This window comes from Lepidochelys olivacea (assembly GCF_965140295.1).
Source record: "Lepidochelys olivacea isolate rLepOli2 genome assembly, chromosome: 24".
Taxonomy (NCBI): Eukaryota; Metazoa; Chordata; order Testudines; family Cheloniidae; genus Lepidochelys; species Lepidochelys olivacea.
In genome coordinates, this window is record NC_140434.1 from 4,223,179 (window position 1) to 4,240,974 (window position 17,796).

Here is a 17,796-nt window from a genome sequence, read left to right on the forward strand (position 1 = left end):
CTAGGTCAAGCCACTTGCCCTATGTGCCTCAGTTTCCCCCCCCTTTTGTTTGTAAGCTCTTTGGGGCAGGGATCTGGAGGAGATGTGGCCTCTGCCTGAGCCATTCTCTGCAGCTACAAGTTGCAGGGGGAGGGTCCACGATAGGCCACGCCCCTATTCCTAATGTCGGGCTGCCCAAGCTTATAACATGGCCTCCGCAGCAGCAATCTAGGGGACGTGCAAGCGTAGCCCACTGGTGAGTGTGTAACAGGCCTCCCTTGGTGCCGGTCCACATGAGGAGATGAGTCTGTTGCTGCCCCAACCAGCCGGCTGGTTCTGGAGGTCCCTCGTTCAATCCCTGATACATCTACCACGGTCTGGCAGTCACACAAGCAGCTGTCTCTCGTGCTGCTGCAGGGACCAGTCTGGCCCTGTGGCTGTCGGGGATGATCGAGCTAAGAGCTCGCTCAGGCTAAAGGAACAAAGCCATGACATCGCCCCATGTCTCTGCCTCATAAGTAAGTTAAATCATTTGGGTTTTTTATGACCCTGACAAGGTGAAGGGGAAAACTCCTGTCGCTGCCTGCACACTGTCCATGTGCTTCTGGCATCCAACCCTCTTCTGGCCTCTTCTCTCTCTGTCTGCCTAATTCCTAGGAAAACTTCATCCAGCTCCTCCCCTGCACCGATTGCCAGCCTGTGGTGAACTGGATGTGGCCCAGGGACCAGATGCAGACTCAAAGTCCCCCACAAGAGGAACATCTGATCCAGACAGAAGAAAAGGAACGTGGAACATAGGGATCGCCCGACTGGATCAGACCACAAGATCCATCTGTTCTGCTGTCTTTATTCTGATACTCGCCAGTACCAGCTGCTTTAGAGAACCCAGCAAACAGCAGAGATGAAATTCCCCCCCCGCCCAAAAAATGTTCCTTCCTGGCCCCTAGTAATTAGTTGTTGGCTCATGCCCTGAAGCATGAAGGTTGAACTTGATATCCCTTCCAAAAGCTGTTTTTGGGAGAGCCAAGTTCCTAAACTCCATGGTCGTGAATGACTTAATATGATCACCAAGCTGTTTGCTCCCATGGCTGTGCCCTGCTGGGCCAGATATCGCCCTGTGCTAGGGGGCTGGGTTTTTATTTCCTTAGGCTAGATGGAGGGAAGGGCTGGAGGGTGGCAGTGGAGTAGCCTGAAACAGCTGACCCTGATGCTAGGGATGGACAAAGCGGTTTGGGTGGAATAATCCATCCTGATGGATTGTATTGCAGCAGTGCCTAGAAACTCCTACCCAGATTAGGGCCTCATTGGGCTAGGGGCTGTATATGTACCTAGTGAGAAACATTCTCTGCCCCCAAGAGCTTATCTAAATAGAGAAAGGGTGAGTAGGGAAGCTGAGTCACAGAGCGGGGAACTTGCCCAAGGTCACCCAGCAGGACTGTGGCCGAACCAGGAATGGGACCAAAGTCTTCTAGTCCAGGGCTCTGTGAAATCTGCACAGAAGCCCAGCCTCTCCTCTGGAGGGACCCGCTCAGAGTATCCCCTGAGGACAGCTCCCCATCCACTTTGCAAGAAGGACAGCACCTTCCCCCACACACTGTGCCCTGGTGGTTGCTACCGGCAGGTTTTACCAGGCTGATAGGACTACCTAGTTCCCAATCTGGCCTTTCTGTTTGTGAGGGTACCCCTTAAAACAAACCAGAATCAGGTTCCTTCCTTTTCGCTCCCTACGAGGTTCTGCCCGCTGCTTTCATGCTGAGATGTTCCTGGGTCACTTTGCAGGTACCTGATCCTCGAGGCCCGGGCCCCACTTCCCTAAGCTCAATCCCAGGAGCCCCAAGGTTCAGGCAGATGAACCGCGCAAGGAAGCTTTCAGAGGAACTTTCGTTAGAACAGGGGCAATGACTTCCTTCCTTGTCACTAAAACGGGAAGTCATAGAAACGTCTGAGCGCTCCAGGGCATAGAAATGATAGATGGCCATAGAACGGCAGGAAGGTCATTTACATGCTCCGAAAGCAACCCCGTCCTGTAATCCCCAAGCCTGCTGCAGCATCTGTCAACACACTCAGGGGGCTGGATGGCGCCGAGTAATTGTGGGGATCGCCCTGTGCTGAGGACAGCTCCCCCACCACTTGTTGTCAGGGCTGGATTCTGCTCCCAGTTCCACCTGGAATAACACAAATCCTAGCAAGGGGGGCTGCAGGGTCTGGGTTTATTGAGACCAGGCTGGCCCTTCATTTTTTGTTTATTGATTTCTTTTTTTTTAAGAACCACCAAGGCTGGTTCTTCATGGGGCCCTTGATCTCCCCCGGACCCCAGTTTGAGAACCCCTGGCTCAAAGGGTTGCAGATGGCGCACCAGGATCAGCCCAAGCCAAGTTGGCAAAACTGTTGCCAGCTGACAGACGTTCGGTGGCTCTGTGTGAAAGGAAAGCAGGGGTTTCTAAGGGGTAAACCTCCTCAAGGCAAAGCAAAAGGGTCTATTCGGTGCAGTTCCTGGCCTGCTGGGTGAGCTGGGTGCAAGTCGCTTCCCCGCTCCTTGCCTCAGTTTCCCCATCTGTAAAATGGGGGTAATAATCTGACCTCCTCGGTAAAGTGCTTTGTGGTCTGTGGATGGAAAGTGCTAGGTATTATTGTTGCTTACAGAAGTCACGGGCACTAGCCAGCTGCATGGTTGCCATCTGGGCACAGTCACCAAGCGTGGAATGAGTCACGGAGAGCGACTCCTCTGGGTCGGGGGCAGAGATGCTGTGTTGGACACGCTGCAGAGGACGGCACTGCCGTGGCTTTTCCCAGCCCTGCATCTGCGACCTGCTGCTCAACAGAGGCCATCCGCCTCCGGTCATGTCCGACCTTTCCAGGGATGGGCCTTTCCTCGCCCTGGGGCTGGGGAGTGCTGTAAATAAGCCGGTGACGTGTTCTTTCCCAAGTCGCAGAAATCATGAGGACCCATTGACCCTGGCTCTTTCCTCTACGTCCCAGCACAATGCTCGATTTTACCCCCACTTGGTACCGGTGGAAAGGGCTGCAACAAGGCATGAGGCCATGGGGAGTCAGTCTGCCTAGGGATGAGAAGTCAGTGGTGTTGGTAGCCCCAGCTTTCAGACAGCAGGGCCAGGCTGGGTCATGTGCCCTGTTCCCACTGAGGCTCCTTTCTGGCCAGTGGAGGGCGCCGCTGCTCCTTGGGGTGGGGGGGCCATCCCCGTAGCTCACCAGCAGAGATCCGGGCGTGGTAGCTGGACACTGTCCAAGGCAAAATTGCTTTAATAGTAGTGCTGACTCAGAGGCCTGGTTCTCCGGCTCGCAAAGGTCGGAGAGACGAGATCATCCTGTAACGGCCGATGCTTACAGCTAAAAGGGCTGGTGGCATCTCCCAGGCTGCCCGGGAACCAAAGTGGGGTCTCTGCATAGGTGCTGGAACGAGGGGTGCTGCAGCACCCCCTGGCTTGAAGTGGTTTCCGTTATATACAGGGTTTGCAATTTGGTTCAAGGGCTCACCGCACCCCCACTATACAAATTGTTCCAGCCCTCCTGGGTCTCTGTTGGCTGGCATGAGCTAATTCTTCCCCCCAGCCCACCCCCCAGCAGAGCTGGCCTGAGGTGCTGACAGTTCTTCAAGAAAGACGGGGTGAACGTGGGAGGGGAAAAGCAGGAGAGGGAAGCAGGGAGCTTTTGTTCTGGCCCGTGTTGCTTTCCCAGCCGAGGTCAGCTAGGGTTCAGAGCCGGCTGCTTATCACCCAGACGGGCGTCCCTGGGGAGCTGGTCACCTCGGGTTCCCCCCTGGTGCTTCGCTAGCACTCAGACTCCTGGCCGCCGGTGGCATCGTCGGGCAGGAAATGTGGAGGGGGGCCAGTGGGGCGCGGCCGGGGGCGGTGGGTTCTGAATCTCGCCCTCCAGCTTTGGCTGAGCCGCGGTTACGTGCTGGAACCAGTCGCCGAGTGGGGGAAGGAGAGGGACCGGACCACCCCCTTTGGAGGAACAACCATCTTCCCTTCCCCCACCCCCTGTGGCCATGGGGCTGGGGACCTGCTCTGCTTTCATTCAGCTGGAGAGGAAGGGGCCTTCCGTGCCCAGCCACAGCGTGGGGCGGGAGGACTGGGCCCCTGCCTCCCCCTGCATGCTCACCCCCGGCTCCTCAAGCTCGCGGTGCATGAGAAACCCGGCACCCCTGGCAAGATACGGGCCTGCAGGGGGTGCTGCAGAGGGGCTCACGGGAGCTGGGCCTCCAACTTGGGCCCTTGGGAGCTAAAGGACCAGGCCTGTTAACGCCGAGGCAGGTGCAGCCTCATAAGCCTGTCGGTGTATTAGGTGTGAATTACGCCAACCCCCCAGCCTGTCCCTGAATCACACAGAATCGGGGGTTGCTTTATCCAGCTTCCTGGCCCGCCCTGTGAGTTGCGTTTCCACTGGGAGTCTTGAGGCCTGGTTTCTGTTCCTAGCTCTGCCGGGTGCCTTTGACCAAGTCACTGTGCTGCCCTGTGCCTCAGTTTCCCAACCTGTACAGAAGTGATACTGACCTCCCTTGTTAGTGTGCTTTAAGATCCACCTCTGACAAGTACTAGATAGCAGCTGGGCCTTTATTTCCTGAAGGGACTATAGTGGCAAACGCTCATTGTAGCTGCCCAAGAGCTGGGGGTACAGCCAGTGGACTGGCAGTGGCCAGGAAAGCACCCGTTCCCCCCCACCCCGTGCTTCACTCTTGGCCTGCAGGAGACCTGGAAGGGGTAAGACGGCAGAAGGGAGGAGGGCTGGCCTGGTGATTCAGGCACAAGGCTAGGCCTCCAGAGATCAATTCCCAGCTCTGCCGCAGTCTCCCTGTGTGCCCTTGGGTGAGTCACTTTGTCCCTGCGCCTCAGTTTCCCCATGTGTGATGGGGTTGCTAACTTGTCCCCAGTTGAGTCTGTAAAATTGTCGGGCAGAGCGCAGCCACTTGTACGTGGAGTCGGAGCCTCCAGCAGACCCTGCCCCAGGAATAGGCCCAAGGCCAGGGGCGCAGATCTGAGCGGAAGGATTGGAGCTTTGCGTGAACCCATGTGAAGGACTCGTGTGTGTGAAGTTCACGGTGTTAAACGCTCCTGAACGGACACACAGCCGGGGAGGTTCACCCGCCCCACTGCTGCTGGCCTCAGGAGCTCTGACCCATGGTTGGATGAATTCCAGCCTCTGGGAAAGCTCTTGAAACTGGCCCCAGCCCTATAGCCTGGTCTCCCTCTCCCCCCACCCCACAATCCCATGCATCTCCTGCCAGCTGATGGGCCACAAAGAGAGATAAAGCTGGTGCCACCTGGCTGGCCGCAGCACCGGTCCCCGGGCATGGCACCCTCACAGAGTGCGAGCCCAGCCCAGCTCCAAAGCTCTCGTGGGCTGAATAGACCAAGGAGGGACGATGCTGTTCGTGGCGGAGGCAGGGATAGAACCCAGATCTCTGGTGCCCCATGGCCACCCTTCCTCTCGTCCAGCTGCGCCATCTCATTGCCCCTGCAGCTGGCAGCGCGCGGTAACCCCACCACTGGGCACAGCCCACCACTCTCCCTGAGCCCGCGAGAGATGAAAGGCCCAGCCGCTAATCTGGGCTGGGGGAGAAGGAAGTGCCTGTCAGGCCAGCTGGCTTTCTTCATTCCTTCCCATCAATTAACCCGCCCCCCCGGGGGGGCAAAAGGCCCTCTGCCGCTGCAGAGGGCTAGCCAGCCGGGGTAGGGGAGCAGGAGGCGGGGGGGCGTGGTGGGCAGGGGAGATCTGATTTTTCCAGGCCTAAGCGAGTGTTGAGAAAGGGGGCAGAGTAGTGGGCTTGGATCCACCACATTGCGCCCCCCAACTCACGGCAGGTTCTCCTTTCCCACTGCAGGCCCTGCTCTTCCGGCCGTTTAGTCCCCAACTAGCTGCTGTACTGTGGTCACCTTCTGCTATGGCAGCCTAAATTCTCCCACCCCCAACACCCCTTCCCTCGCTGCTCCCCCAATTCCCCAGTGCTACCTCAGCCAGAGTTAAATGGAAAAAGCTGCTGAGGCCAGCCCGGGGAGGAATTCCCTCTACCCTTTCCAGAATCCATCCCCTGTTAGCTGTGGTTTTTTGGGGGGGCCCTTTATGAAACGAACTTCTTCCCCCCCTTACAAATATACCTTCATTAAACTACAAAGGAAGCATGTCCTGGCAGAGCAAACCCCAGGGGAGAGCGGGTGTGCAGTGGAAGGGGTGGGGGAGTGAACCAGTTATTTATTTGCCAAGAAGGAGAGGAAAAGAAAAGCCGTTAAAATTGAAGGCACAAAGGAAGGTGAGAGTCAAGAGAGGAGCGAGCTCGGGAGCCTTTGTGTCTGGGCTAGATCGGGAGGCAATTAAAGCAGAGGGATTACGATCTGGGTTATAAATGGCTGGGTCGTTAAAATTTTTTACGTCTTTTGGAAATTAGAACCATGCGTGCCCGGCCCCATCTTGTCGGCAGATGTTGGACGAGCCCCTTCGAATGAGGGGAACGCTCCCTGGGTTGGGTTGTTGGCACGAAACGTAGACAGTGGGGTCAGAGAGTGGCTGGCACGTGGGAGGGGGCGCAGCGAAGGGAACCCGCAGCTGGGCGAGGTTCAGCCTGGAGAGATCTTGCTGGCATGGAAACTAAGCAGCGTATGGACCTTGGGATCAGGAGACTGGCAGCCCAGGACAGGTCAGGGAGGCGAACCTGAGCTAATGTGGCTCTGAATCTGGAAGGTTTTATGTATCTCTGTTGGAGACAGAGCCCTTGCAAAAAGGTACCCCCGGGACCTGTGAGATCACGCACTTTAAAGGGCCTCGATCTCTATTCTATGCGAGTTCTTCTTCTGCATGCCTCACCATGGCATGTGGGCACCTTTAAGCGACATGACTAATGCTTGCATGTGTCTTGTTCTCTCAGCCTCTCGCCCAAGGGAAACGCACGTACAGTGGAGTGTCTTGTTTTGGTAGGGTCTTTTGTGGTGGGGGTGAGTTTTTTGTGTGTTTAATATGCATGTTGCTCTGTGTTAATGGCAGAGAGGCCAGGCCAAAGAAATGGATCGGAAGGTGGCGTAAGTTTGTGATGGGGGCCCTAGTTCCTGGAGTTCATTCCCCTGGCATGGACTGGCCCCAGAGACACACCTGTCTCCTTGACTGATGGGACAGGTTCCATTTGGCCAGAGGAGCAGCCTTGTGGATCAAGGTCTTTTAGATTTGTGGGGCCCAGACCACGGAGTTTGTCTTGAAGCAAAAACCAAGTCCTTGGAATTTTTACTGTCCTGTGTGTTGGGTTGTCAGGTACGCCAGGGCAAAACGGGCATAAAATTCTTGTGTATCAGAATGGGAGTGGTTTGCACTCCCTGTGTGTCAGGTGCTGGGCAATGAGGAGTCGGGCCCTTTATCCTGACTGTAAAAGGTGCCTTCTTGCAGGACAGCAATTACGGCAGCAGCCAGCAAAGCACAACTGGGCTGGGCCCAGACTCCCCTATCCAACCGCCCCTGAACATGGGGGCTTTGGAGCTCACAACCTTGCCTGGCAGGGGAGCGATGCATCGGTATCCTGCTGATTGAATCTGACAACCTTCAGCCTGGCATGGAAGCTCTGCTTTCTCCCCACCCCACCCAAAGGGGATGCGAGTAGGTGTCTCGAACCCTGTCCCTACACTTGTGCAGGAACAGGCCGGCTCTGCCACTCTCTGGATGCTCTGAACCATTACACTGATTCCTTGGGGGCGGGGAGCAAGCAAGGGATTTTGGGGCAAGGGCCAGTTGCTAGTGGAGGAGTCAGGGAATGAAACGACCCACTGAATCCTTTGTCTAGCCACAGCAGGCCTGATTCTCAGTTATTCCGTTCCAGCACTTGGGCAGGGAATGAGGAGTTAAAGTGGCTTTAAGCTACTAGTGTGCATCTCAAATTCTGGGACCGCGCAGGGCCCTGCCCAGTGTCACTTAGAGCAGCCTCAGGGCTGCTCTAATTTACTCTGCCTTTCATGGCCCCTGGGAAGCACAGAATACCCATAATGCACTGTGCTCTGGTCATGCCCCCATGCTGGAGTCTGGAAGCAGGGCTGGGGCAGGTCACTTACATCCGGTCCACAGTGGCTGGGTAAGCCCCCTGCATAGGGTGGGCTACTTGGGGGGCCATTTCCGTCCCTTTAAGGCTCCATTTGGCTGCCAGAGCTGCACATAGGGGCTTGACTGTAACAGGTCCTCTGTGTTAATTAAGAGGGAAATTTCTCCACTCCCTGCAATGGGAGCTGGGTCAGACCCCGAAAGGTGGTGAGATGTGCTCACTTTTCAAGCAGCTACGTGGCACCTGGGGCGGCTGGCAGGGTCCCAACTCCACCCTCCTTCCTGTCTTTGTGGGATGGGTCATGGCAAGTGTGTCCAGCTGCATTTCATTTCCCCCTGCAGAGCAGGGAGTGTGGAGTGGAATCAATCTTGCTTGGTGGTTGTCCAAACCCAAGAGCTGGCTGGGTCCTTCAGTGGCACATGGGACCTCGGCTCGGGGCCAGTAGGAGGGATGAGAGGCTGGGACTTGGAAGCCACTGGCTGGGCCGGGGCATTGAGTCGAGCTGGGATAAGTTTTCACTGGGATACAGGGAAAGGGGATAACTTTCCATGTCTAGCAAGCGAATCAGTCTCAGGTGTGGCTAGTCATGGTGATCACAGGGGATGGGAAGGGTGTGGAACCTGGGAAAGAGAAATTAACCAGCTCCACCCAAATCCCAGTGGAAACTACTGGCTGGATCAGGTTTTCACGAACCTCCAGGTGGTTTTCGAGGATTTCAGGATTGCTGGCCCCAAACCTCCAAATATCATGAGCTTTTCATAAAAAAAACCCCACCATTAGATATGAATAAATCACTGCTGGGTTCTTCTTCTTTGCCTTCCACTTTTTTGAGCCTTTAGGGGTTGGGTTTTCAAGCTTTGACGATTATTAGGTGCATTACTGTAGTGCCATAAACTCCTTCGTGCCAGGGGCTGTACAGACAGAACAAAACCCCAGCCCCCAGCCAGGAGTAAGTGACTGCACAAGATGCCAGGTAAATGTGAAACGTGCCTGAAGTGCAGTGGAGTGGAGAATCAGGTAAATATATTTTTTTCTTCCTCCTGAATACCTCCTCTTTTGCAAAGTTGAGTTGCGCTAATTGAAATAATCTGATGCAGCTTCCTCAGTTTTTGGGACTCACTGCGCTCTGAATCGTCAGGTTGCCTCCCCCAAGGAAGATCTTTACACCAATAATCACATTAAGATGTGAAGGGCTGAAGGTCCCAGGGCTTGGTCATTATAAAAATACACTCCTCCCTTCTCTCACCAGACCTCCGATCTGATGAAGAGGAGATTAGCGGGAAGTCAGAAATGGGGTGTTTGTAGCCAGGTTGGGCAGATGTCAGATCCAGCCTGTTACAGAGGTCGAGGGTCAGACTCTCTGCAAGTGTAAATCCACAGCTGCGCGGACTTATTAAATTCCAGTAGCACTGAGAGGGGTCCAGCCAGGATCTGGGCCCCTTTGCTCTAGGAGCTTAATATACACATAGTGAGAGACGGTCCCTGCCCCCAAAGAGTTTATTACCTAAATAGACAAGGCAAACAAAGGAGGGGAGGGGAAACTGAGGCACAGGGAGGGAAGTAACTTGCCCAAGGTCACACATCAGGTCAGTGGCAGGGCTGGGAATAGAACCCAGATTTCCCATTCTGCTGCCTTATCCACTGAACAACACTACTTCCTTATACATTAATGTCAATCCCCCAGGCCAAAGTGAATTGTATAATATCTCAGGGTGCCATCCTGCCATGGGTTCCTTGAGTGTCAACTCCTGAGCCCCTCTGAAGTCAACAGGGCTCTGCCTATCCAGGGCTTTTTGCAGAGATGGGATCCAAGGGCTTGGTGTATCCTGGACCATAGGCACTGCCAGGCTGTGTAAACCTCAGGTCTGTCTCATCCCATCTCTGATGGTGGCCAGCAGAAGCTGTTTTGGTAGCAGATGTGAGATAATCTGCACCCGGAACATTAGGGCTTATTCTGATCTCTAAAAACTACAGCTGTGTTTATACCCTGAAGCATGAGGTTTAATTTTCCCCTCCCATAATTATCATTAATTATGATACTTCTGGGTAGTCTTGTTATGGGGTTCAACAAAGTGCTATGCAGTCTAGTGGATAGAACACTGAAGTAGGAGTCACGAGACTGGCCTCTGCCACTGGCTTGCTGGGTGACCTGGCGCAAGTCACTTTCCTGCTCTGTGCCTCAGTTTCCCCATCTGTAAAATGGAGGTAATGATCCTGACCTCCCTTGGAAAGTGCTTGGAGACTGATTGCTGAAAAGCGCTGTGGAAGAGATTGTATTATTAATATTGAGTAAGTATGAAATAGTTTATTAATATTTTATATTAATATATCTATATATTTGATAATTTATTATTGTCTAATCATCCAATCCTTTCTTTTCCATTCGAAATGACATTTTGTATAGAAATGTTTGTTAATTAATTTATAGTTTAACCCTTATTTAAAAAATAAAGAAGGTCAACATTGAACAGAAATATTTTGAAACGATCAAAATGAAACATGGACCCAAACTGATTGAGTTTTTTTTCCCTTTTGATTTTTTGGGGGTGAACATTTTCAAGATTTTGAATTTTTTGTTCCAATTCAGCGTTGGACTTTTTGAAACCTTGAAAATGTTCCTGTGACAGGAAACCCATTTCCTACCCATCAGTGTTTATTTTACTCAGGGAACGAGTATAAATTATGCTGGTAAAAGCACTTAAGCAGTATCCGCTGTGTCTACGTTAGAAAGACTTGCCGATATAACTAGCCTCGTGTAGCTCTGGCTTTGATGTGCAGATTCTGAGTCATGGAGGGAATCTCTTCCAGTGGTTAATTACCCAGTATGGCCAACCTCCGGGGCTCAAATATCATGAGTCAGATCTGGCTCCTAAAATTATGACATTTTAAAAAAATAATTATAAATGTGGGGTTCTTCTGCTTTGTCTGCTGGATCACACTCGGGTCAAATTTTCAGTCTTGTCTGCAGTCACATGGGCTAGAAACTTCCTATGTATATGTAAGATTTATTTAATGCAAGCTGAGATTCTCCCATGACTCCAGGACCTGTGGCTTTAAGAAAAATACCAATTTATTGTGGGATATGTGATAAAATTGCAAGTGCTGACAACACTGGTTATCCTCCTTGTGAAAGAAATGGGCCTTTTTTTTTCTTTGTCCCCAATCTGAATTTTTCCAGCTTCTCTGCTACTTTATGCCCTAATATAAAGCACGTGTGTCTAAACCTCAAGCTCAGATTAAGGCCAGAGGCTGGAGTCACTTGCTCCTTATTCCCACATTGACACTGGTTGCTTATTTCCAGATTCCAGTGGTGCATTTTGAAAGCATCGCTGCTGTAGGCTCCAATGGCCTGGGTCATTCTTACAATGTGCATCTATTTGTGGCAGCCCCATCCCATCCCTGGAGAGGATTGGGAAAGCTGGGAGAAGGAGTGGGGCTTGGGGCTGGCGATGGGTGCATGGTGGGATTTGCTGCTGGGAGAAGAGTTGGGTTCCTGGGGTTGGCTCAGAGGGCCCCAAATTAGGGACCTGGAACAGGGTGGTGCAGGCATACGGGGGTGGGCAGCACATTAGGGGCCCTAGCACATACCAGAGCTGTGCCTGCCTGTGGGGGGGTGGGATGATAGAGCCCTCCAAATGCCAGTGGCCGGGAGACGAGACCGCGCCCTCCAGGGCAGATCCAGCTGTTGGCCTTTGCCACCCACCAACTCATGCCAGGCGGTGGGAGGGAGCAGGGCTGCTTGGGAGACAATGGTGCTCCTTGCCTGTAGCGTGTCTAGTGTCTCCTGACTGCTCCCAGCCCCAGTGCCCGGCCTTCCCGGCTATTTACTGTGCGATTTTGTTTTATGCAAAGATCAGAGTCTGGAATGTTTGTCTCTGAAAATCCCGCCTACCCCGGGGGCTCCCAGTGCGGAGAGAGAAAGGAAGAGAAGGGAGGTGGGGGAAAGAATAGAAAAAAGGGTTGATCTGACCTTAAAAGCAGAATTCTTTCCAGATGCGCGAGTCTGCCAGCTCGTGGTTTCTCTTTGTTCTGGCCTTGCTGAATAACCTCAGAGGGTTTCCAGCCCCAGTGCCAGGTGGCTTTCCCTTCCCTGTCGCATTTGCTGAGCAGAGGCTAAAGTTGGATCAGATGGGAACGGGCCAAGGATCTAATCAGCATGTTGCCTGTAACAGGAAAAAGGGCAGAACGCAGACTGCTGGTTAGAGCCGGGGGCTTGGCACTTGGGGTGCCAGTTCTGGCAGGGAGTTGGGAGGTCTAGTGGTTAGAGCGGGGGGGACTGAGTCACGATGCTGGCTTCTGTTCCTGGCTCTGGGTGGGAGTGGGGTCTAGTGGTTAGAGATGGGGGGCTGGGAATCGGGGCTCTGTGTTCTGTTCAGCGCTCTGGGAGGGGAGGGCTGTCTAGTGCTTAGAGCAGGGTGGGCTGGGGCTCAGGACTCCTGGGTTCCGTTTCTGACTCTATGGGTGCAAAGGACTGGTGGTGTTACTCTGTGGGAAAACGGCCTTTCAGTTTGCATCCTCTTTGGAGCCTGCGCCGGGTCCACCTGCTTTACATTTATCTCGCGGCTGGAGGGAGGGGTGCAGAGATGCTTGGGAATGAGAGAGAGATTTTTTTCCATTCTCCAGAAACACTAGGGTTAGCATTTCAGCATGTGACTCAGGTCCAGGCCACTTCTGGGCAGCCCAGATGTCACGGCATGGCTCATAACAGCAGAGGCGTCATCCATGCGGTCCTGAGCAAATTCCAACTGCGTTCACTAGATTCGCGTGCCCCACACTTCCCCCTGGAGTTTCAGCCGCATGCAGGATTCTTTTCTCTTCATTCCCTGACCTGCAGGAGCCTTTCCCCACATGAGAGACGCTCATAAACTTTAAGGCCAGAAGGGACCATGGTGATCATCTAGTCTGACCTCCTGCACAGCGCAGGCCACAGACCCTCGCCCACCCACGCCGCTATGAACCTCTACTTCTGTCTGCAGGGAGCCTGGGACAATAGCTCCAAGGGGTGAGCTGCCCCATTCACTTCAACGGGGGCTGACTCAGGGATGATACTTGACATGCTAAAGTTGCTATTTCACGGCTCGGCTTTCAAAAATCTGGGAAACACTGGGCTACAGAGTCCTTCACTTTTTGTTCAAACCTGTATTTCCACTGGAGCTAGGATTCTGCTTCACTTCCTGTCCTAAACGTCTTTTTTTCAGCTGGTGGCTTCCGGTCCTAAACTGAATGCATCTGGGATCTTTGTTTGCTCCCTGACTGAATCTGTAGCGTCGCTGGGAAGCTTTTAAACAGCTGCCGTGCCCCACCCCAGAGGTGGCTGCATTTCGGTGCTCGGGGGGTGATCCCCCTGCAACGTTGCGGCGTGCTGTTTAACAGCTGCCACATTCCACCCCAGAAGTGGCCGTGTATAATGGTTTGTGGGATGAGAGGCGCTATATAGACGTATGGTATCGTTGGAGGGTCTGTGTGTGTATCAGTTCGGTTTCATGTATTTTGCTGCGAGCTAGGAGCATATGTCTGACCACCCACCCAAACTCTGCTTGCAGCAGCTCCTTCTGTAACCTCAGTGTCCTCTTCACACCATAGCTCGCTGGTAACCTCATCCTTTTCCTCCATTCATTTATTATGGTTTTGCGTTTGCGATGCTGTAGGTAAGGTAATGTCAGCCCTTTCTGTTATAAATCCCTTTCTTTGGGGGATTAGAGCTTGACAGTTAAAAAAAAAAAAAAAAAGCACTCCAGGCCAAAACTTGGCTCACAAAAATTCCCAGCCTAGAAACGTGGGGTGGGGGGATGTAGGCAGGGGGAGAATGTAAATCGGGGTGGGGGGGGACACAATCAATCCAGCTGTTTCGCTGAGACAGAAATTGTACAAAGAGCTTTCAAAGGGGCCAGGGAGAATTTGGAATATCTAAGCTGCCTTGAAAGCAGCAAATACTTTCCTATTTTATTACTTTTTCAACCCAGTTGTGCAGCTGCTGGGTCTCCAGGGCTGAGATGTCGTCTGGTTTGGCTTAGTTAATATTTTTTAAAATTTAAAACCATAATAATTAATAAGCTACAAACATTGCATGGCAAGAGGTCTGTGATCATTCATGGAAGAGGAAGGAAACCACCACAAAAAAGACCTCCCGTTGGTTTTGGGCCATGCAGCCTGTGCCCACCTGTATGCACAGATTGGGATTGGGGTCCCGTCATGTAAACACACGGTCTGTCTTCACTGTACAGTTAACCTTGGAATTTAACTCAACCTCCTGTACCATCCACAAGCACAAACCCTAACTCCGGTTTAGAGGTGCTTTAAACCCAGCTCAGCTGACCAGGCTGGGGCTGTGGGTTAGAATCTGGCTCTGGTTTCACTTGGGCAGGAATGCACTCAGTTCGCAGTAAGGATGCCAGCTAAATCACTCGAGTGCAGATAGACCTCTGGTGCCCTCCCACAGTTCCCCCAAGGGATGGACAAGTTCCCTCATGATTGACTGGGAAAGGATCCCAGAGCATCTCAGCATAAAGACTCATGGGGTCTGCTCCCAGACGCACACGGATGGGTACAGAAACAAGGAGGACACTGTGGGCCGGGCAGGCCTTTGCAGTGCGGATGCTTGCACCTAGGCCGGGCTAATTCAGGTGCTCAGACCCAGGTGTGAGTCATCCAGGTTAATGCTAATGAACCCCACAGTGAGAGCCAGTCCTTGCCCCGGAGAGCTTACAACCTAAACAGACAAGACCGACAGAGGGAGGGCGAAAGGATGGATTCTTATCCCCATTTTGCAGCTGCGGGAAACTGAGGCCCAGAGAGCAATTCTTAGACGACCTCAGGGCCAGATTTATAGCAGCTCTGCGCTCCCAATGGAAGCAGGTTTTCCAAAGACTGCAGCTCCCGGCTCCCAGTGTAGTCATTTACCCCAGGGCAGCATGGCTGTAAAAAGCAGCTGTTCTGAGCTGGCCATGTTTCACCCTCCCTTTGTACTGGCGGAAATGGCTTCACAACATGCAGGGCAATGGCGAATCGGGCCCTTAGTATGGAAAAGGCCCAACCCCCTGGACTATGAGTTTTGCAAAATCTGAAGTTTTGTGGTGGGGCCTGATCCAAAGCCTGTTCTCATTGGCTTCAAAGGCCTCTGGGAGAGACCCTTAATGTAGCCACAGACTAAATTATTTTAATTTTAGCCAGTGCAGAGCCAGCCAGCCAGCCAACCCACGAATACATCAAAGAACCTTCTCCGTGGGGGAGAGAACATTGTGTGTGCGTCTCTTCTAACATGCTGCGTTGGCTCTGCTACCAGTAGACTCCGGTAAAGGAAAGGTGCATTGCACAATGAAGATTAGCTAGATGGGTGTACTCTGAGCAGAGAGAGAATCTGATTAGATAGATAGTTAGTTAACCTACTGGGATTAGACAGCTAATCTGATTTGATAGATGGTAATCTAATTGATAGACAAACAATGATCTCATTCATTTTAATTAGTGCATCTAATCTCACTAGATAATCTGATACAATTGCATAGATTATCTAGCTATTGGCCTCTTAATTCAGTCATCCATTGTGAATGCACCTTCTACCCTGGCATCAAGATGTGTACCGAGAAGTAAAACCAGCAACAAAATCCGTAAACATCCGACACTGTGTTGACAACAGCGCGTTCCAGATGATGCACGGCAGTTGGGATACGTGCTCCGGTCGGGACATAACTCCCGTTTCACTAGGAAATCTCCTGGGAACATGTTAGCTGTCGTGGTCGGCGTGTGTGCGGCATTTGGTCAGCAAACAAGCCGGTGGGTTGGTTTGTTAAAGGGAGTGCAGTCGTTGCATTTATACAGGGCAAGGATGGGTTCGGGGCTGGGATTTGGGGGGGCCTGGGATCAGCTTTTGGCTCTGACATGGACACTTTGGGGACATGTCTCTTCATGTCTCTGGGTTTCCTTGGCTAGCAAGCCCCCCTTTGTCTGCCTTGTCTCTGTAGACAGGAAACTCTTTGGGGTAGGGACGGTTTCTTATGCTCTGGGCTGCTCCTGGCACAATGGTGCAACGAGGCAATACTGTGGTACAAATAAAAGCCAATGGCATTCCCGCTGCAGGGTGGCTCCATGCTCTTATGGTTAAGGCTGTTAGGCCCAGACCCTCAAAATTATTTAGGACCCTAACTCACTTGGGAAGTTAGTGCCTAAATACCTTTGGAGCACTCAGTGTTAAGACTCAAAAGTCCTGGGTTAAATACCTTGCTCTGCTCCAGTCTCCCTGCGGTGATCTTAGGCTTTTGTTTCTCTGTGCCTCAGTTTCTGCCTCTGTGACACAGGGGAGATGAAACCTTCCCCTCACCCGGGTTGTGAGGATGTGAAGGTGAGGTGCTCAGAGGCCAGGCCAAGGAGGACTATAGAAGTATTTAGAAAAGCATCTCTCCTCTTGAAATATTCCCACTGCCACGGTTCTAGGCTTGCCCTGGCACCAGAGGCTCTGGGCCTGAAGATGAGTAATACTAGGATAGGGTTTTGCTTTTAGCCTTTGACTCCACATCCTGCAGCAGAAGGGCCCCCCAAGTCGGCAAAGACCTTCGGTGTTTAAATAAATATGGAGAAACCCCAGCAAATAATGAATCACTAGAGCGGAGCCTAATTTCTCTCTGTTTCTAATCCAGCATTAGCAGTTAATCTTCGTTCTTTACCCCAGGCCCGGAGCCAAAGCAAACTTTATACAGCACAGTAAAGTCTCGTTTTTTAAAGGGACAATGGCAGAGCTGACAAGCTCCAGAAATTCCTTAATGAAAATGCCATGCCTTTCACCAAAAGAAGCTGACCTTCTAACCCTGGAACCATCAGTCAGGGTTACTTCCAAAAATGTCGCCCGTTAGCTGGTGTGTATCGCTGATGCCCCCTACTGGATGAAACCAGACCCGGCCAACTGTGTGTCCTGGGCCCTGTACTGCTAATGGATGAGGGGGATTCTCCCTAGTTTAGGTGGCAGGAGGCTGGGTGGTAGGAGAAGGATCTGAGTTCTGTTCCTCCTTGCTGCCGTGATGTTCTGAGTGATCTGGTGACAACTGTGAAGACCTCTGCCACTGACTCCTTGTGTGGCCTTGGGCATCTCGCTTACACTTCCTGTGCCTCACTTCTCCCTGGAAAGTGAGAAGAACACTTTTTTTCCTTTCTCCTATTCTTTGTCTTGTCTACTTACATTATAAACTCTGTGGAGCAGGAACTGTCCCCTTATGTGTCTGTGCAGCAGAATCATTAGCCCCATAGCATGGGGGCGGAGGGGGGAAACCGAGGCATGGGGGCCATAACTTCCCCTGTAGTGTGGTTATTGGCATGTCATAGCACCTCACAGTTCCCATGGAGATCAGGCCCCCATTGTGCTGAGACCAGAGCCAGGCACTGCCCGGAGGAGCTTACAATCTAAAGCGACAAGCCAGAGACGATGGATGATGCTCCCCAAAGACCAGCCTAAGAAGGGTGGGAGGGGACAGCACCTAACTAAGGTCACACAGCAGCGCAGGGGCAGGGGTGGGATTAGGTCTCACCTCTGCTGACGCCCAGCCACTGGGCCCCACTGCTCTTGGCTGTCATGGGTGGAATATTTTGAAAATGGTGCTATTTTCCCCTTTGAGCTGCTCCAGCCAGAGGCACCCATCAAAGCACTGTCTTTGCAGGTGACACCAAAAACAGATGGCCCAAACCCAGACCCCTGCCGGCTTAGAATGAGGGTGACATGTGGAATCCCCCTCACGCACCTGAGATCCAGCCGATGGCGAATGTCCTCTGCTTCCCCTAAGTCACGTCCCTGGGCTGGG

At 52.6% G+C, this 17,796-nt stretch overlaps 1 protein-coding gene across 1 annotated transcript in view; it reads left to right on the forward strand.

Moving 5' to 3' along the window:
* ISG20L2 (interferon stimulated exonuclease gene 20 like 2) overlaps positions 1 to 17,796 on the forward strand; it is a 43,573-nt gene extending 25,777 nt beyond the window's left edge. Inside the window, exon 5 of the mRNA XM_084613502.1 lies at positions 17,656 to 17,796. Within this exon, the coding sequence (XP_084469628.1) occupies positions 17,656 to 17,659 (4 nt within the window). The 3' untranslated portion in view covers positions 17,660 to 17,796. The remainder of the gene's footprint in view (positions 1 to 17,655) is intronic.